The sequence below is a fragment of the Mauremys reevesii genome, linkage group 7, assembly GCF_016161935.1.
Source record: "Mauremys reevesii isolate NIE-2019 linkage group 7, ASM1616193v1, whole genome shotgun sequence".
Classification (NCBI taxonomy): domain Eukaryota; kingdom Metazoa; phylum Chordata; order Testudines; family Geoemydidae; genus Mauremys; species Mauremys reevesii.
Window position 1 is genome coordinate 52,836,822 of NC_052629.1, and position 19,990 is coordinate 52,856,811.

General features: G+C 39.8%; 1 protein-coding gene across 5 annotated transcripts in view; it reads left to right on the forward strand.

Moving 5' to 3' along the window:
• PARG (poly(ADP-ribose) glycohydrolase) overlaps window positions 1-19,990 on the forward strand; it is a 122,227-nt gene that overhangs the window by 18,876 nt on the left and 83,361 nt on the right. For all 5 annotated transcript variants that reach the window (XM_039481688.1, XM_039481687.1, XM_039481686.1 and 2 more), the window contains exons 6-7: window positions 100-183; window positions 6,760-6,834. In XM_039481688.1, coding sequence (XP_039337622.1) covers window positions 100-183; window positions 6,760-6,834 — 159 coding nt within the window. The remainder of the gene's footprint in view (window positions 1-99; window positions 184-6,759; window positions 6,835-19,990) is intronic.

Here is a 19,990-nt window from a genome sequence, read left to right on the forward strand (position 1 = left end):
ACTGCTACATGCTTTTTGGCTTGGGGGGGTCAAATACAATTTTATTAGCTGACGTATTTTCAGATTTCTTTGTTCATATTTTTATTTTATATTTTAAAGAATGGTGATAGGACTGCTGGAAGCCGATGGGAGCTAATCCAGACTGCACTACTTAACAAGTTCATCAGTTCACACGATTTGAAGGTAAGGCCGGCAGTCTAAAATAAAGTCAATTTAAAAATGAATTAAAAGTAGTTTCCGGTCCTATATTTGTCTAGGAGTGCCGTTGTCAATTCAGGTTTTCTTTCTTTTTTTTCTCTGCTGAGGGACAGACCCACATAAACAACTGAAGAAAGCAACCATACAGGGGGAAATGTGAAACTCATTCTGCAAAATGTGCAGTCAAATGCACAAAGTAAAGATCCTGGAAAAATAGATATTTTGTCTCTAATCACTTTGTTCCCTTCGGTGTGTTTGATAACATTAGTGTAAAGAAACATAGCAGGCAGGAATGTGGTGATTATTATTATTATTATTATTATTTTTTTTTTAATAATGGTGTCCCTTTATGTAGTGTAGTAGTAGAGTTGTTTTCCTCACTACCCGGTTAAACATGATAAATGCCTAACAGCATTATCCTTAAGTCACTTTTTGTTGTTTCCTTTTTCCTTTTTAAAGGAACTTTTGATTTAGCAATTTAAAAAGAAACAATCCTACCTGCCCATGGGTTTGAAATTTGAATACAGAATCTTAACCTACCATCTAATTGAAAGAAAGCTGGAAAAAATAGTATTTAGGTCAGATTTAGCTTGCCTTTCTTCGTTTTTCTGGTTTGTTTTGTATGAGGTAGGTCCACAACACAGATCAGGCAGTTTCCCTTTTTAATGAGGTTATTTGTTATTTATTTTAAATCCTAATAAAGACGCTAGTTCAAGTCTCTGGATGCCATAATACAATAAAATCCCAGCAGTGTTAAATAATAATTTCAACATGTCATCAGCTACCTACAAAAATCCCTTTCTTCCCCTTCATTGTTGTAGGAAGCACATCTTCAGCCCTCTCCAAAACCCCAGTCAAGAGAGGACACATGCATAGTACCAAGATGGTCCCCAAATTTGGGCTATTTTGGACCAAGCAGAGAGTAGATTCCACTTTGAGTCCTCAGTGAGGAGCATGGCATTTTTAACACTCTGACTTGCTTTTCACTCAATAGTAGCAGGCCTTGTGTAAGAGTTTGCAGATGCAAATGGAGATACTGAAAATGGTAATAGCTCACCTTAACTGATCACTCTCGTTAGTGTGTATGGTAACACCCATTGTTTCATGGTGTGTGTGTGTGTGTGTGTATATATATATAATGTATACATATACACACACACACATATCTTCCTACTGTATTTTCCACTGCATGCATCCGATGAAGTGGGCTGTAGCCCATGAAAGCTTGTGCTCAAATAAATTTGTTAGTCTCTAAGGTGCCACAAGTACTCCTGTTCTTTTTGCAGATACAGACTAACACAGCTGCTACTCTGAGACTTAAGTGGGTATTCTAAATTCTCATAAATATTTTCTCTAGTGCCTTTTCCTCAGCAAGCTTCACTGTAACTTCCCCAAACATTCTTCCTTGCACATTTGCTTCTCAAGCCCTTGATTGGAGATTTTTTCAGTAGCAGTACCCATTCAGCCTTCATGTGCGCCATATGCCTCCTTGTGCCGGACACTGAAGCTATAGATGGATTCGTGGAAAAACCGCCCTTCTTTCCGTTTTTACCTCCTTGGCCTCAGATGGAGCTCTAGCATGCACTCCTTCAATGTGCCTTGGTTATTTCAAATTCTATTTATAGCTTAAGTTTTGTGAGTGTAGGTCATTGTTAGTAGTAGTTATAGTTACTTAGTGTTAGTAGTGACGGCGTGGGTTTTTTTCCCCCCCTCTTTTCTTTTCCTTGGGGAGCCTTGTCTTTCTGGCAGGACATGCCTGGCTCTCCAGGCTTCAAATGTTGCCTTTCCTTCCAAGAGCAATACCTGTGAGCAATAGCCACTCTAAGTGTATCCGTTATTTGGGGGAGTGCAATTTCTGCCTATTCCTCAAGTTGAGGATAAGGAAGAACAAGAAGATTAAGCTCAGACTGTTAATGGTTGAGTGCTCACTTCAGTGTCTGAGTCAGGTCAGGAGATTTTCCCTTCTTCCCCCTCCCTCCCCTGTACATCTTTCTCCAGACAGATCCAGGGCCCCTTCCACCTTGGCACAGGCTCCCCTTAAGAAGTGGGTGGTGTTGGAGGCTTCTGAAAGGGCTTCTAAAAAAAGGAGTGTGGACTCTCATCTGAAAAAGCCTGCTCCAGAAAAGTCCCCTTTGAAGAGTTACAGTCTCCAAAGCCTTGATCTCTTGGCTCGGTACCATTGAATTGAAGGACTCCTCATCTGGTACCGGTGGAGTCAGAAAGCCCTGGCGCTCAAGGGAGAGACATGACTCTGACAGGGCTTTGGTACCTTCTACCATGGAGAAGGAGGGCATGCATAAACGCCATGGTCCGGTACTGTCAGGTCCAGGCCCATGTTGGCACCTACTCATTTGGCACCCTTGGTACTGAGCAAGAAATGGTGCCAGACTCCATCAGTGTCTACACTGGTATGCCTGCCATTGATGATACTGTCAGCTTTAGCTACCATGTCCATAGCTACCACATTGGTACGCGTTCCCTAATTGGTACCGCAAGAGTTCAGATATGTGAGGGACTTGCCCATAATTAGGGCCCTACCAAATTCATAGCCATGAAAAATGCATCATGGACTGGGAAATCTGGTCTCTCACCATGGTATCTGGTCTTTTGTGTGCTTTTACCCTATACTATACAGATTTCATGGGGGAGACCGGGGTTTCTCAAATTGGGGGTCCTGACCCAAAAGGAAGTTGCAGGGGGGGTGGGGTGGTTTGCAAGGTTATTTTAGGGGGGTCATGGTATTGCCACCCTTACTTCTGCACTGGGTGGCCAGAGTGGTGGCTGTTGGCCAGGTACCCAGCTCTGAAGGCAGCGCCCAGCTCTGAAGGGAACACCCTGCCAGCAGCAGCACAGAAGTAAGTGTGGCAATACCATACCCTGCCACCCTTGCTTCTGCTCTGCCGCCTTCAAAGCTGGGCGGCAGGAAAGTGGCGGCTGCTGACTGAGGGCCCAGCTCTGCAGACAGCAGCACAGAAGTAAGGGTGGCAATACCATGTGATGCCATCCATACTTCCCCGCTTCTGCAGGCAGTGACTCCTTTTTGGATCAGGATCCCTATAATTACAACACCGTGAAATTTCAGATTTAAATAAGCTGAAATTGTGAAATTTATGATATTTAAAATCTTATGACCATGAAATTGACCAAAGTGGACCGTGAATTTGGTAGGGCCTTATCCATAACATACGAGCTGGAATCCCAGTTCCTCGTGGATACTGAGTGTCTTTCAGTACTGAGACCTCAGTCTCCAGACTGCTGTTGTCCCTTGGTACCGCAGGATTCTCTATCCTTTTCTATGCTCCTCCATCGGACAATGTTGAGGAGGATGACGGGGACATCTAGTTGGTCTCTTCTATTTGAGTCCAGAGTTCCCCAACATAGCCTGTCAGGAACCTATTCTTTGACAGCCATAGAGGAGAGTGCAGCCGTCGTCAAGGGTGGTGGAACTAACCCTGTATCCCACCCCCACTCCTGTATGGGCCCCCTCGATGGGCATACTAGGATCCCTGGTCTGCTTACTGACAGCAATTCTCCAGACCATGACTGCTGTCTCAAAGGGATAGTAGGGTTGTTCAGTCCTGTCCTCTTCCTCAACCAGCCACCTCCCCAACCCAGGAAGAGAGACTTTTTAGGAACAGGAGCTGAGGGCAGATACAGAAATCACTCTCAAACACCAATTTCATCCTCTTCTCCAGGCGAAGCAGTTTTGCCTCCACCGTCTTCCATGGCCAGTGATTTTTGGCCATTTGAAGACCTCATAAAGAAGGTAGCTGACACTCTTCAAATTCCACTTGAAGAGGTCAGGGATTCACAACATGTCATAAACTGTTAGATATTCTACTGTCAACATCACCCTCCAGGTGGCATTACCTATCAGTGAGGCATTCCTGGATCCCACTAAAACTGTATGGCAAACACCTGCTCCTGTTCCACCCATGTGTAAAAGGGCAGACAAAAAAATATTATATTCCCCCTAAGGACTCTGATTTCTTTTTCTCCCACCCTCCACCAAACTCCCTAGTAGTGGATGCAGTAAACAAGTGGGGCAGGCAGCACTTCTCCATGTCTATTACACATGACAAGGACCATAAGAGACTTGATCTTTTTGGACAGAAGTCCTATTCATCAGCAATCCTGCAGTTCAGAATCATGAACTATCAGGCAGACTGTTTCAGAAACTATAATAAATTGATTGCTTTTATTTAACACATGGCATAGGAACATAGGGAGCAATTCCAGTCTATTTCAAAGGGGCAATTATTGGCCAGAACTGCTCTTCGAACATCCTTAGTTGCTGTGGACACTGCTGCCAGGTTCATCTTCATGGTGGTAGTTATGCACAGGGCATGATGGCTCCAGCTCTTGGGATTTCCAAGAGAAGTACTGAAAACTGTTGAGGCTTTCCCTTTCAATGATTGTAGGCTTTTCTTGGGGACCACAGACGAGTCCTTGCATACACTGAAGGACTCTGGAGCCATATTCCCTGGGCATATATACACACCTAGTAATAAGAGATAGTTTAGTAGGTTACAAACTGCCTGGAGATCACATCCTGATCAGTTTTCTGGATTCCATAGGTCCACCAAATCCCACAGGAAAAGACCTAAGTTTCAGAGAAAAAGGACGGCCCACCTGCGCTCCATGACCACTCAACCATCTCCTAAGCAGCAGTTTTGACAGGCTGGTTGAGGGTTGGGATCCTCCTGCATCTCTGGTTTTACAGCTGCAACTCTTTGCTCTCCACCCTTTCTTTGGGGACTGCCTTTCTGATTTCCAGCATGCCTGGAGGCGAATTACCACAGACAAGTGGGTTATAGAGGTCACAACATCACACTATATCATCCACTGTACGTGTCACCCTCCTGTCAATTCCCTTTTCCAATTCCTCTTTAGGAGCTTTTATTAAGATGGAAGGTGAACCCCTCTGTTTAGGAGCAATAGAGCCAGTCCTTGCCCCTCAGAGGGGCAAGAGGTTTTACTCTTAAGTATTTCCTCATACGAAAGAAGGATGGAGGGCAGAGACTGATCTTTGATCTAAGACTTCTAAACAAGTTTGTAAAGCCTCAGAAGTTCAGGATGGTGATTCTGGCAGCTATAATTACTTCACTGGCGAAAGGGGGATTGGTTTTCAGCCCTCGACCTACAAGATGCTTATTTTCATATAATGATACACCTTTCGCACAAGAAATATTTATGAATCACTAGAGACCAGGATTATTTCCAAAGTACGTCCGTTCAGTATCTTCTCTGCCCCAAGGCGGTTCTCCAAGGTGGTAGTGGTAGTGGCTGTTGACCTCTGATAGGAGGCAATCCTGATCTTCCAAGGGCTATTCCTATGAAGCAGTGCTGTCTTCCAGCCTCCTGGCCCTTGCTCTGTTCCAAGAGTTGGGCCTTTAGCTAAAAGTAAGGAAATCCCTGTTAATCCCCACAAGGAAGATTGTTTTTGTTTATAGGGGGTTCTGTGGATTTGTCAACAGCCAGGGCCTACCCTCCATTAGACAAGTTCATAACCTTGTCAGATTTGGTATGGACAGTTCAGGGGAGTCCTTGATCCTCTGTAAGGAACTGTCTTCAGCTCCTGCAATACATAACGGCTTGCACTTTTGTGACCAATCATGTAAGGCTATACCTCCAGTCAGAAACACCTTTGGACAGACAGGTGACTGTTCCTCTATAAGTGAGGAACTCCCTGGGTTGGTGGAAAGATCAATTCAACGTCTGCATGGGCATTCTCTTCTGTTGCCCAATTAGATCACTGACTTTAACAACAAATGCATTGCTGTTGGGATGGGGAACTCATCTCAATGCTCTCATGCCTCAGGGCAAATGGACAGCTCAGAAAACCAATCTCCACATCAATCTGTTGAAGCTAAGGGCTGTCAGGAATTCCTGCTTCTGTTTCTATTTCACAAAAGTTCAGGCTGCTGGGAAGGCTTTAAACCTTTTTTTTAAAAAACAACTTAAAAATAAAGCCTCTATGCTGTGTGATGACTAAAGAAAATGCTCAATTTTTGTGTGTTTCATGAATGACATAGCAACTATTACATTATTTTTTGTCAATTTCTAGCATGTGATTTGAGGCTGACCAATTTCTTGAAGCTGTGTAAAATTGATATTTTAAAACATTGTTCTTTGTTTAAAAAAAAGTGAGTTAAGTTAGACAAAAAGAAGTCTTAAAGTCAAATACACACACACACACACATGCACACACACAATTATAAATTAAGAACTAAGCCAGTTTTCCTTGGAATTATTTTTGGTAAGATTTATGTTTAGGCCTCGTCCTTGTTTCTCTGTTTTTAATTGTTCTGCTTAACCTTGCTATGCTTCTGATTCTCCAGTCCCCTATACAGGCAAAAGCTCCTGTCAACTACAAGGGGAGTTTTTTGCTTATATAAAGCCTGCAGGTGAGGCTCCACGATAGCAAGTTTGTTGTGTATTAAGATACTATTCTGCCAGTAGATGGTGCTGTTTCTTCAAAAAGATAACATTCAGTGAATTGTCATATGCCAACCAAGGATCTGTATTTATTATTCCAGTATGTGTGTTTTTCTTCTATAGGAGGCTATATTGAGATATAATGTTGCTTATGCCAAGAAGTGGGACTTTACTGCTCTTACTGACTTCTGTGATAAGGTAAAGAAAGTTTTACATTTTCGGTTTTGAAGTAAAGATAATTCAGTGAATTCTGGCTATATTTACTATATATCTTGTGTGTAACTTGGTTTCATTTTCCCTTCTATCAAGAATCACAAGCTGCCCATATCTATAACTGGCCCTAATGTAATATTTTGGTTGGCAATGGTAGCTACAGTGGTTAGTGCATATTAGGCTTTTGCTTCATTCTAGATTTTGCATGACTAGCTCAGACGTTTTAGAGCATTCCTGAACCTTTTACTTCCAGAAAAAAAAACCTGTGATCATCCTGCTACGCTGCCAGATTTGTTAGTAAAGTCTATTGTGTTTTTCTAAAGAAACATTATATTAAAAAGAAACTCGTTATTTTTACGTTTCTCCCCAGTGTCATTCCCTGACACACAGACTGGTTGTAAGTCTAGCAGTATATTTTTCTTTTAAGGTATGGGAGGTCTTGATTTCAAACTTTAGACAAACCCTTGTGAAGCTGGGGCAATTGCTCTATCTTAAAATTTCCCCTCTGGCAAGAGGATGGGGGGAAAGAGCTACATGTGACAGATGCTAGTAACATTGCTTAATGCACTTCTGCAAAGTGCTCAGATGCCATGTTGATGAAGGCAGTACAAGAACTTAAATATACTACAAAGAAAGGGTTTGTATCTTGAGTTTGAGAGCTCCAGAAAAGACAGATTCTGAGTTGGAAGGAGAGGAAGAAATGTATTTGGAAAATACACAAGACTACCTTTGTTTTGGTGATAAAAATAATGGATGGGTCTCCAGCCAGGGGCTTCTCCAGTAGGTAATTCAGGTATGGTTGAAATTTAATTTGATTTGTATTGAATATTATAATAAAAAATAAAAATTCTTCTTTATAAAACTTTTAATATAGAATCATAGAATATCAGGGTTGGAAGGGACCTCAGGAGGTCATCTAGTCCAACCTCCTGCTCAAAGCATGACTAATCCTCAGATTTTTGCCCCAGATCCCCAAATGGCCCCCTCAAGGATTGAACTCACAAGCCTGGGTTTAGCAGGACAATGCTCAAACCAATGAGCTATCCCTCTCCCCCAGGTTGGATTTGTTGGGAACTTTTTGGTAGTCGTTACAAAGATATGCCAGAAAATTTGAAATGTGCCTGCTTTACTATAAAATATAGAAGAAAATGTATTTTCTTTTGTTGATCGATTTTTTGCACGTGCACAAGCAAAAATTTCAGAGGAGAAACAGTAAGTATCCAAAAGTAGCTGTGCATTTAAACAATTGGTGTTTAGTAGTTTTCTTTATAATTCATGTTTCCTTTTTTGTAAATTCATGCAGTACGTATGTGTAAAATTGTTTGGTCAACTTGATCTGTGTGGTAAAGCAGACTGTTCTTTGTAATACCTCTCTTTATACTCATAGGGACAGCTGGATTGGAGTGGGATTTGGTTCTGGGACAACATGGCCGTGGCAGTGCTGCAGGAGGGCAGCTATAAAAACTGCTTATTGTTTCATAGGGAGCCCTCCTTGTCTCGTTTGTCTGGAATAGGTGCTGAATCAGTCTGTCTTCAGGCCTCTCTGGAGCTGCCTGCTCCTAGTCCTAGTTCATCAGCTTTTGGGGCTGCATTGGCTAGCTTTCACGCCACTAGCTTAGCAGTGACTGTGGGTATTTTTTTGCACCCTTGTTCCTGGTGGGCTTTCCACCACTCAGGGCTTGCAACCTTGGCAGTACCACCAGAAATTAATCTGGGCTGTTGAAGATGCTCTCTATAATATTGCCAAATCATATAAGTTGTTATATTTATTGAATTATAAAATAGGGGTGGGAAAAACCCTGACATAGGGCAACTCCGCTGGCCTCAGTTTCCCTCCTTTGGAATCACCTGCAACTCCATACAAGCTTTCTTTACTCACTAATATCCTAATTGGGGCCAGTTTATTACCAAATCTAGTGCAAGTTAGTGCATAACAAAAGGCTTAAAACATCATCTATTACTTGCCCATGGTGTATATCGGGGGTAGGCAACATATGGCACGGGTGCCGAAGGTGACACACAAGCTGATTTTCAGTGGCACTAACTCTGCCTGGGTCCTGGCCACCGGTCTGGGGGGGCTCTGCATTTTAATTTAATTTTAAATGAAGCTTCTTAAACATTTTAAAAACCTTATTTACTTTTACATACAACAATAGTTCAGTTATAGAAAGAGATCTTCTAAAAACGTTAAAATGTATTACTGGCACGCGAAACCTTAAATCAGAGTGAATAAATGAAGACTTGGCACAACACTTCTGAAAGGTTGCCGACCCCTGGTGTATATAGTTCTTTAAAAATTCCATGACTTCTAGTCCATTGATTTGGCACATACCACACTTGAGTTTGTTCTACCACACCTGGGTCTTTCATTAGTTTTCTACTGACGTGCTGCCAGGACAGCTATCCCAGCCCTTCCAGCAGGAATGTAACCCTGTTCTTCCGAGTGAAGAACACCACCGCCCCCTCTACAAAGCCTCTCTGCTGGAAGTTGATCGTCATCCGGGAAGCATCCATGACTTCCCCTGTTCCATTAACCTCTCATTTCAGACGGGCCATCGGATAAGCTCCTCTGCTGCTTATTTCCCATCATCCCTCTTTGGCCCTCAACTCCAGCTTGGGAGTCAGCCGGCAACTCCCTCTGCTATGTTTCTTGTCTTCATCCCTCTCCAGCCCTTTGGACCTGGCTGTCTGGCTTGGGGAGGTCAGCTGGCAAACCCTTCTGCTGTTTTCTGGCCATGGTTCTCCTGTTTTAAAGTCAGCAGGCAACTCCCTCTCCTGCTCTCAGCCATTAGCCCTAGCTCTTCATCCTAAGTGGTCAGTCATCAAACCCCCTTATGTCTCTCCTGTCAGCCTTCCCCCAGAAACCTATAGCTTCCTTCAGGGAATTCCTACAGTCTCCTGGTCTCTGGCAGCTCTCAGCTGCCCTTTTTCTCACTGACTCCTTCACTGTCCTTGTCTCTACCCAAATATATGGCCCACGTGCCTTCCTTTAAGCCCAGCTGGGGTCAACTGACCAGTCACAGATGACCTGGCCTTTTCCAGTATCACCCTGTTTCAATCCCCAGTGTTTTTTATCAAAAGTACTATTGAAGAATACACTTGAATGTTTGAAACTGTTACTGCACAGCTACAGTTGTTTCTGATCTTGTCATAATGCATGCAAGTGATGCTGTGGGAGTTAAAAAAAACTGTGGATGATCAGACTGAGAGATCATCGGCCAGAGACAGTAAGCTGCTACTGGAGGAGATAGGAACAATAGGGAAATAAGCTACAGAGGGCTTTAATCCCTCCAAAGATCAGAAGGCAGTTTGTCACACAGTAACAGTGATTTATTTGTGAGCTTCCCAGAGACATTGAGGAAAGCTGTACCAAAGTTTGAGCTGCAGACCAGACTTGAATAGTGTGTGTTGGTATATTAAACAAAGAAAAATAAAAATCACATTATACAAGAAGGGAATAAATCTATACCCTGGTTTAGAAATTAAATGTCTAGAGCTAGGGAACAGGGAAATTTCCCCCTCCAAACTTTATAACTTCCCCATTCCTTTAATAACTAAATCATTTCATAGAAATGCATGTATTCATGTATGTTAAAATGTTGAATTCCCCCAAAAACGTAGGTGAGTGAGGTAAAATAGTTTACTGGACCAATTTCTTGTGGTTAAAGATTCAAGCTTTTGAGCTTACAAGTTGAAGAATAGCTCTGAGTAAGCTCAAAAGTGTATCTCTTTCACTATGAGAGGTTGGTCCAGTAAATTAGATTACCTCATCCACTTCATCTCTCTAATATCCGGGGACCAAAACAGCTACAACAACACTGCAAACAAAAAACCTATATATTTTAGATAGAGAAATTATTTTAAATCAGTTTTGGAATAAGGAACGTGAAAACTTTGAAAGGTTCCATAAATTATCAAAACCTCTTCTTTTGCTTACTTTGCAGTACCAGAGCACATGAGCTATTGAATGAAAAGCTGAGCTTCTGTGGGCACTCAGTGGAGATGATTGCAGATTGACCTAAACATGCTAGCTAGAGTGAAGTGCAGAGTTTGAACCTATGGACTTTGGGAGCTAGCACTTAGTTTTACTGATGACTGATGCTTTCTCCTATTTACTGAGTCCATTTGAGAGGATGGGATGAAAATAAAACTAGCTGTAGTAATAAAAGTCCAGAGGGTGGCAAGTCACTTGACTAAGAAGAAGAAATAATTTGCTGAACAGTGGTCACAGAAAAGTATAAAATTGTGATTTTGTAATTAGAGCTGGAGACTGAGACAAGAACCTTTGTTTTCATTCACAGCCACTGCTTACTTTCTGTGTGTGTTTAACCAAGTCATGTACAGTCTGATTTGCAGAAGAGCTGAGCCTCCACAATTCTAACTGCATTCCACTATTGTCTTCTGGATTGGCCTATCTGCTGTAATGGCACATTGGGGCCCGTTTGTATCTGGGTGTAACCTGTAGACCATATCTGTATATAACAAATATTTAACAATATTATTCCAAAGAATGTTGGCATTGCAATCTCCCGATGCATCTTGTGTGTGCTCGGTGCACCTCATCCACTAGTTTGTTTCATGCTATCATATATAATCTCCTTGTCTTGTGCATCTGCTTGTGATTTTCTTAATTGAGTTATATAGTCAAAATACAGGGTCATTCTTTAAATTTTTAAATATAAAATCCAAATTAATTTTCGTTGTAGCAACAATACTTAAGACAGTTATTAAACCTTTGGATGAGTGTTTTGAAATATTAAATCCCTTTTGGCTTTTTAAACTGGTTTAGAAACAGATTCCTGTATGTGACCCAGTGTCTCTTATCATTCTCGTGTGGGAAAGTTTCAAAGTTCTAGTTTGCCAAAAGTATTGCTAATGCCAAAGGCTGAGTGATATAAGGAGGGCAAGGTCTAAAGGGACTTCCCCTATTGGCTGTCAGAATGATAGGTGGTCCATTGACATTTTATAATTCTGTCAGCTTAACCTGTATACAGCTACTTAATTTTTGGAGATCATTTGTTGCAGTTAAGTAACAGTAAAAGAGGGGGATGATAGTTACTTTGTAGAAAAGTGCATGGGAGCACAATATGTAGACTGAAATGCGTTTAAGTGATCAGATCTATGTGGCTTGGTGGTGCTCTCATAAAAAATACCCAAGTATTTTTTAACTGACTATTCTTGGTCTCTTGCATGATTAAAGGGCTAAATTACGCAGTCTAGTTGTGGGCCTTGGACAGGAGCAAGAGCTTACGACTTGGTGGCCCTAAGCAGATGGATACGATTCTGCGAGATATGTGTGTGCCTTTATTGAGAATATATAAAATACATTTATAAGAATGTTAAGGTTGCAAAGTCAAGCACTTGAAAGTTAAGAAATGGCAGAACTTAAGTTCCTTATGCAACTTTAAATTGACCCCATAGTGTGTATTCGTTTTCATAGACTGGGCCAACATCATATTGAAAGTCTGACAGAAGTAGCAGAGTCCCAACTCAGCTGTGTCCCAGTCCACTGCCTTAAACACAAGAGAACATCTTTTTTTCTCTACTTGAAACTTTCTGCCTCATTCATTGTCCATTCTGTGCACTGAATGACTCAGGGGCCCTGTAAAACAAATTATAATTTGAGTTTATAATACATATATACATGCATACAATGGAGGTAGTTTAAGTTTGCAGAGGCAACCTTAATTCTGGGATTTAGGCCATTGACAACTGATGTCTTGAAAGGCATTTATTAGCCTGTTTATTAGCCTGGCATTGCTAAACATATTTTGCTGGTTAGTAAGGTTTAACAGAGAGAGAGAATTTTTTTTTTCAATCTTTCAAACTATGGAATATGGTGGGTTTTATTTTATTTTTTCTATTGAATCAATCTTTGACAGAGGTAGTGTCTGTTCTGCCATATTCACTTAGTCTTTTAATCTCTTTTCTTTTTTGAATTTCTGGTATTCTTTTGCTCACATCTGTTTGGATGGAAGGATTTTTCTTAAAAGGTATTAAGGAATATTACTAAGTATTAATTTTTCTAAACCAAAAAAGTTGAGATTATATAGTTTCTGGATGTAGGAATACATGTTTACATGGACTAGATATTGCAGTTAACCCTCATACTTCCTCAGTTATACTTGCGGGATTTGACTTAGAGTATAATTTGAATCCTTCAAGATAGGGAGTGTCTTATACTTTAAACATTTGTTACACAGTTGTAAAACCAATAACAAAAAATATAAGTATCTACATTATTTAAGAATCCTGGCAACCAGCACTAAGAGGAACTTGCTTAAATGCAGAAAAACAAGGACATTTGTAGGAAGTAAGCCTCCTATAATTAGAACTAGTGGCATGAAGTTAGATAACTCCCCAAGTTACCTCCTTAGAGACATAAATAAGTCTTGAGGATGTAAAATAGCTATTTTATTCTACATAAGCAGCAGTTTTATTTGTGGTTTATTGTGGCTTGTATGTCAACTGAGCTGTTTTGTATCCCGGTCTGTGGTGTAGGATCAGTATACTAGGCTTATTATCTGATCCTGATAGCTAGTTTAATATTATAAATATAGATGCCCTTTAGGGAGGGGTGGATTAATTTAAAAAATAAAAATACTGCCCTCCAGCCTTCCAAGCTCTGCAGTTTCATGTGTTGTTAAGAAGTGAAAAGGGATTAGGGAGGAAGTATTTATCCAGATAAAACAATGATGACTGTGGGTTGTAATAGATTTAATCATATTTCTATCAGAATAAAGTAAAGGTGAACATATAAACTGCAATTTATCATTCTGTCTAGGATTAGAAAATTGAAAATGGTGCTGAGCTGAAGTGGCAATATTTAGTGTTTTTTGCATTTTAAGTGCTAATGTTGGTCTTCCTCTCTGCCAGCTGCTGAAAACAGCAGAAACTAATATGCTTTGTTTTATGGCTCTCCTGTGTAGCGTTCCACTAAATTAAATCCAAAACACTTGCCTAATAACTTATATTCTCAATGAATCAATATGCTTAATGTGGCAATTTTTCACAGGAATACGTGACAATACATTACAGAATGAAGGTCGCCTGTGCTAATGCATTCAGGGTGCTTTTGGAAGCTTGTGTTTTAAGACAGACCTTTTGATTTTACCACTTATTGCATGCCTAGTACATTTGAAAGTGAAATTTACAATGTTGAAATAATGCTCTATATCAGACAGATTCTAAAAAACAGTTAACCTGAATTAACATTGTCTGATTCCAAATAGAGGGTTTTCTTCCTCACAGCGTTCCTGGATTTACCTTATTTGGATTTCTAAGAAAAAATGTAATGTGTTTTGGATTTATCTTTAAAACCTTTAAAACAAATCTTGAGCATAACACACTTTTCCTAATCTATGTATTGGATTCTTTTTGGGAGGCTGCAGTTCTAAAATAAATTTTTGTGGTTTGAGGTGAGGGAAAGTAGAACCCATGTTAAAGTATAAATTTGGTCTGAGGAGAAAGTGGTATGGTAGGAATTACATTTCCTCTATGTCCTGACTGATCCACAAGGGATGTTCCTGTCTAATGGAATTGTTTGCAGTATCATACAGCTAAAAGGAGCAGTAGAGTGAGGGGCAAAGAAAAAAGACAAGGTAGAAAGCAAGTCATAAATAGTGAATTGTTGAAGGTGAAATTAGAATGATTTTTTACTCATGTTTTTTGTAAGAAGTCAAAAATGCTTTTGAGAGGCACAGCACTAATTGCACATGTAAGCATGAAAGACTGAAATACTAACCTCAGAAGTTATGTAGATTTGTTTCTTGTTAATTATTTTGGACTGAAGCATAAAACATCTGTTATGTTATGGCTGGAATTATATGACCATCTGGAAAAGTGTGTAGGTAAGATGTTTTTCCAACCCATCAAGAATAAAGGTGCCTTCATTTTTGTACTTTATTTTCAGATTATTTTATAAAAGCCCTGGCTAATTTTAAAAGACACACAAAGATGCTTGTGTGGTATGAATCCCTGAATATTTCTATCTTATTTATTTCTCTTAATGGAAGATGACTTGCAGAGTAAGAGTTAACACTTAATTACAATTTGTAGCCATATGTAAAGCTCTGAGAAACACTGATTTGATAGCAGAAACAAAAATAAATTTGCATATGTATATACTTTTGCATATATCTCTTGACAGTGAGTAGGACTAGCAAGGGGAACAATATACTGTTGAATTCACCTATGTGCACTGGAAGGAGATACTTAGTGCTGCCTTTCATGTGTCACTGGGGGATCCAATGTTTATTTTCCCCAGGTAAATCCATTGGGACATCTGTTTCCTTAATATCTGTTTCCGTTTTGCTTGGATGTTCTAGCTCAGGTGAATTATTTTTTTTTCTTTTAATAAACTGGATGTCAAATTTGATTATTTTTTTTAAAGCAATCATTTAGCAGCACCTAGGCGCTATTGTTTATAAGATAATGAATGTGTGATCAAGCTGCTTATAAACCTCATAGTTGACTTTAGATAATTAAAGTGTGGTAACATATCTTTCAAGCATAAAAAGGTCACTATATAATGAATCCATGCAATATTTTGACATACCTATTCACTGTTTCAGTATTTTTGCTTAGATAAATATCCTTATTGTGTCTCTTGTGATGACTACTTGAACATTTCATGCCTAAGGTCCTGTTTGATGCTTCTCTTCCTGTACTATAGTATCACAGTTGAAATCAGTGATAGCGGTACAGCTTCCTTATTGTAAATGGGAGAGGGATTCTATCTGGGAACTCTAGCAGTCTTCCACTCTGTGGAGCCATCCCAAATATATTAAGCTTCTGGGCATGCTGCAAAGTCTGCCTTTTTTCCCTCATCAAGTGTTTGAGTGGGCAAAGGATTGGATTTATTTTATTATCCCAATTTCTGTTAAGGTGGGATGCTCAGTCCATTATTATTATTTTATTGGTGTTCTGTATACTTATGCAATAGGCTCCTGTGAGGACACTTATAAATTTAAATAAACTTAGCTGAGATTTGGATTTCATGATCAGAGGAAATTTGACCTATTAATTGTTTTAAGTTATTTCACTTTCCCAAAAAGACAGGTGTAAGTAATGTTTGCCCAGCACTTCTGTAAATTTTAAGTGCATAATATAAGAGCTAATTATTGTCATTAAAAATTGTTTAATTTTCTCTTAAGGTTCTTTATTTGATTAATAGTTTTAAGTACAAAAAGTGGTGTTTTTTGTTTTCTTTGAAAGACTATTTTCTAAACTATCAGGATGAAATGTATGTCATCAAAGCCTAAAACAAGTAATGCAGATCAGTCAATCAGCACACATTGACATAAAGCCTATACAACATTCTGAGCCCCTAATCCCGGAGAAGGTTCTGCTAGTGTGGGAAGAATCCCAGTGCCTTTAATGGACTGACTGGGACTATAGAATAGCAGGACTGGGGCTACAGAATACTATTTTATGCCTATGTGTGACAATTAACTGATATACAGTACAGACATGCTAATAAAAAGACTGAATTTTTACATGTATGCTTGGAGCGCTGTTTATATTGTTTGCGAGTAAAGCTGTGGAAGAAAGTTATCAAACTTATAATCATGCTTAAGATTTTTTTTTTGGTATCTCTTGAAATGTGCCTTTCCAGGTGTGTGTTCTGCAAGTTTTATGGTCTCTTAGACTTATTACAGCCTCAGGGATGACTGCAAACCAGATATTTTGAATGTAGTCAATATTGCAGATATATTACATACTTTTACAAGATTCCACCTGATTGTTTTTTTTTGTGCTTTGGCATCTCAGATTTAAAATTTAATGGAAATTCTCACTCTTTCTGGACTCCTTCCCAGCATGACTCATAGGGTTTTTTAATCAGTACAGCCTGCATTATTTTACAGCTCAGTCTAATTTAATTAAACAGGACTGTTTAAACCACAAGGGAGCTAATCAGAGCCATTAGATAAGATGAGCTAGACCTAACGAAGCATGACATTTACATTTTGTGTGTGTTTTATTAAAACAGTTGAGGCATTTTATTTGAGACTGCTATATATTACTTGTACTCGTCTAAAAAATCTGAACTGTGATACGAGCTGAAGAAGTGACAACTTGATATTTAAGTGCTCTTGGTACCTTTTCATTCCTTGGATCTTCACTCCTTGAGTGTCATGCTTTTTAAGGCAGGCGGCGCCCATGGAGCTGCATGATGGTGTATGTGTCTTCTTTGGACACACACTATGTTCATAGGTTAAGTACAGATACAGGTTGCGCTTTCAGTGCATCTGTGTAATTCATATTTGTTTTGAAGGGAGTTACTGTTTACAAAGGAGGAGATTTAGTGCTTTCCCCCTTCCCTCTTTTGCACAAAGCCTACTGGCTGTGTGGGAGGACTAAGCAGTGTTGGATTATTTTATTTTTTGGGCAGGGGACAACCTAGAAACTATCTCTGTGGCTGTTCTGCTCCACCCTGGAGGCTGGAATAGCAATTGTTGCCTTTCCGTGTTCCTGTGTTAGAAATCCAGGGTCTTACAGCCACCGACTCCTTAAAAGTGCAGTGTAGTGACCTTTTTCTGTGGCTTACCTCTGATTGTTCAATGCCATGTTAGTCTGTTTGGAGCCAGCACAGAGTCAAGTCTGTGTTATTGTACACGCCTCCCAAATGCCACTTTCTTTTGCCTATGTACCAAAATACTTTTGCTGTGTGGAGGGCCGTACATGTATGTACTGTCTGCCCAGTGGTGTGTTTCATTTGAACTGTTCAAATACAGAACTTTAGAAGTACAAGTTTTAACATGTTGGACAGTACTCCACTAGCCCAGACCAGCCCTTACTTGTGAACTCTGTCACTAAACCCATAGCATTCAACTGGAAAATATATCAGCTAGAAGAAACAAACACCCTTTTTCCATAATATTAATTAAACACATCCATATGCACATCAAACCATTTGTGTTAGCCATTTCTCCTAGAATTATTCCCCTGCATCCTGGCAGGATCAATTTAATTATCCCTTAACTACCCTGATGGATGGGTAGTGTACAGTCTAGTTTTGATTATCCCCAGTGATAGTAATTCCACAGCCTTTCTTGGCAGCTTATTCACTGTCTGGTTTTGATATACTGCCATGCTTTAATACACACTGAGCATGTTTCATTAGGTTTATATAGTACAAACTATTTTGCTTTGTCATATTGATCACACTATTTACGAACTTGATCCTTATAGTTTAAATGTTTTAACCTCCTACAGCATCTTTGAACTACATCTAAGACAAAACAAAGATGAATATTTTGTAGTTTCTAGCCACCAGAAAGTAAAAAGTCATTAATTGACTGACTTTTATATGCAGTTAATTCAGTTTTGTTATGTACAGCTCTTAAATTGTGGTTTCAGGGGCATTACTGTAAGGCCTGTAAGCCTGACTTCAGTACTGGGCAAGTTGGTTGAAACTATAATAAAGAACAATATTGTCAGACATATAGATGAACATAATTTGTTGAGGAAGAGTCAACATGGTTTTAGTAAAGGGAAATCATGCCTCACCAATCTACTAGAATTATTTGAGGGGGTCAACAAGCATGTGGACCAAGGGGATCCAGTGGATATAGTGTACTTAGATTTTCAGAAAGCCCTTGACGAGGTCCTTCACGAAAGGCTCTTACGCAAAGTAAGCTGCCACTGGATAAGAGGGAAGGTGCTCTCATGGATTGGTAACTGGTTAAAAGATAGGAAACGAAGGGTAGGTATAAATGGCCAGTTTTCAGAATGGAGAGAGGTAAATAGTGGTGTCTCCTAGGGGTCTGTCCTGGGACCAGTCCTATTCAACATATTCTTAAATGATCTGGGAAAAGGGGTAAACAGTGAGGTGGCAAAATTTGCAGATGATACAAAATTCCTAAAGATAGTCAAGACCTAGGCAGACTATGAAGAGCCACAAAAGGATCTCTCAAAACTGGGTGACTAGGCAACAAAATGGCACATGAAATTTAATGTTGATAAATGCAAAGTAATGCTTATTGGAAAGCATAATCTCAACTATACATACAAAATGATGGGGTCTAAATTATCTGTTACCACTCAAGAAAGAGATCTTGGAGTCATTATGGATAGTTCTCTGAAAACATCCACTCAATGTGTAGCGGCAGTCAAAAAAAGTGAACAGAATGCTGGGAATCATTAAGAAAGGGATAGATAATCGGACAGAACATATCATGTTGCCTCTCTATAAATCCATGGTAGGCCCACATCTTGAATACTATGTGCAGATGTGGTCACCCCATCTCAAAAAAGATATATTGGAATTGGAAAAGGTTCAGAAAAGGGCAACAAAAATTATTAGGGGCATGGAATGGCTTCCATATGAGGAGAGATTAATAAGACTGGGACTTTTCAGCTTGGAAAAGAGACAGCTGGGGAAGATATGATTGAGATCTATAAAATCATGACACGTGTAGAGAAAGTAGATGAGAGAAGTAGTAAACAACACTTCCTTAACACAAGAACTGGGGGTCACCAAATGAAATTAGTAGGCAGCAGGTTTAAAACACATAAAAGGAAGTATTTCTTCACACAACGCACAGTCAACCTGTGGAACTCCTTGACAGAGGATGTTGTGAAGGCCAACCATAACAGGGGTTCAAAAAAGAACTAGATAAATTCATAGAGGATAGGTCCATCAATGTCTATTAGCCAGGATGGGCAGGAATGGAGTCCCTAGCCTCTGTTTGCCAGAAGCTGGGAATGAGCGACGGGATGAATCACTTGATGATTACCTGTTCTGTTCATTCCCTCTGGGACACTGGCCACTGTTGGAAGACAGGATACTGGGCTAGATGGACCTTTGGTCTGACCCAGTAGGCCCATTTTTATGTTCTTAACTTGTGTATTTTTTGCCATATCACTAGCTAAGAAAAACTGGTTTAAAGCCAAATAAATTGCATATTTCGCATATTGAGTGTCTGCAGGTGTTCAGAATGAGACTGTTTTTTTGTTTTTAGAGCTGGCTAGAGGATGGTTATTCCATTTTGTGGCAACTTTCAAGGCTTTGACATTTGATTTATGTTCCACATCAAAAGAAAACCTTTTGAATGTCGTCCCCCTCTCTCCCCCACCCCCCTGGAGTTGCATTGAATTTTCCAAATTTGGCTTGAAACATGAGCTTTTGGATTTGGAA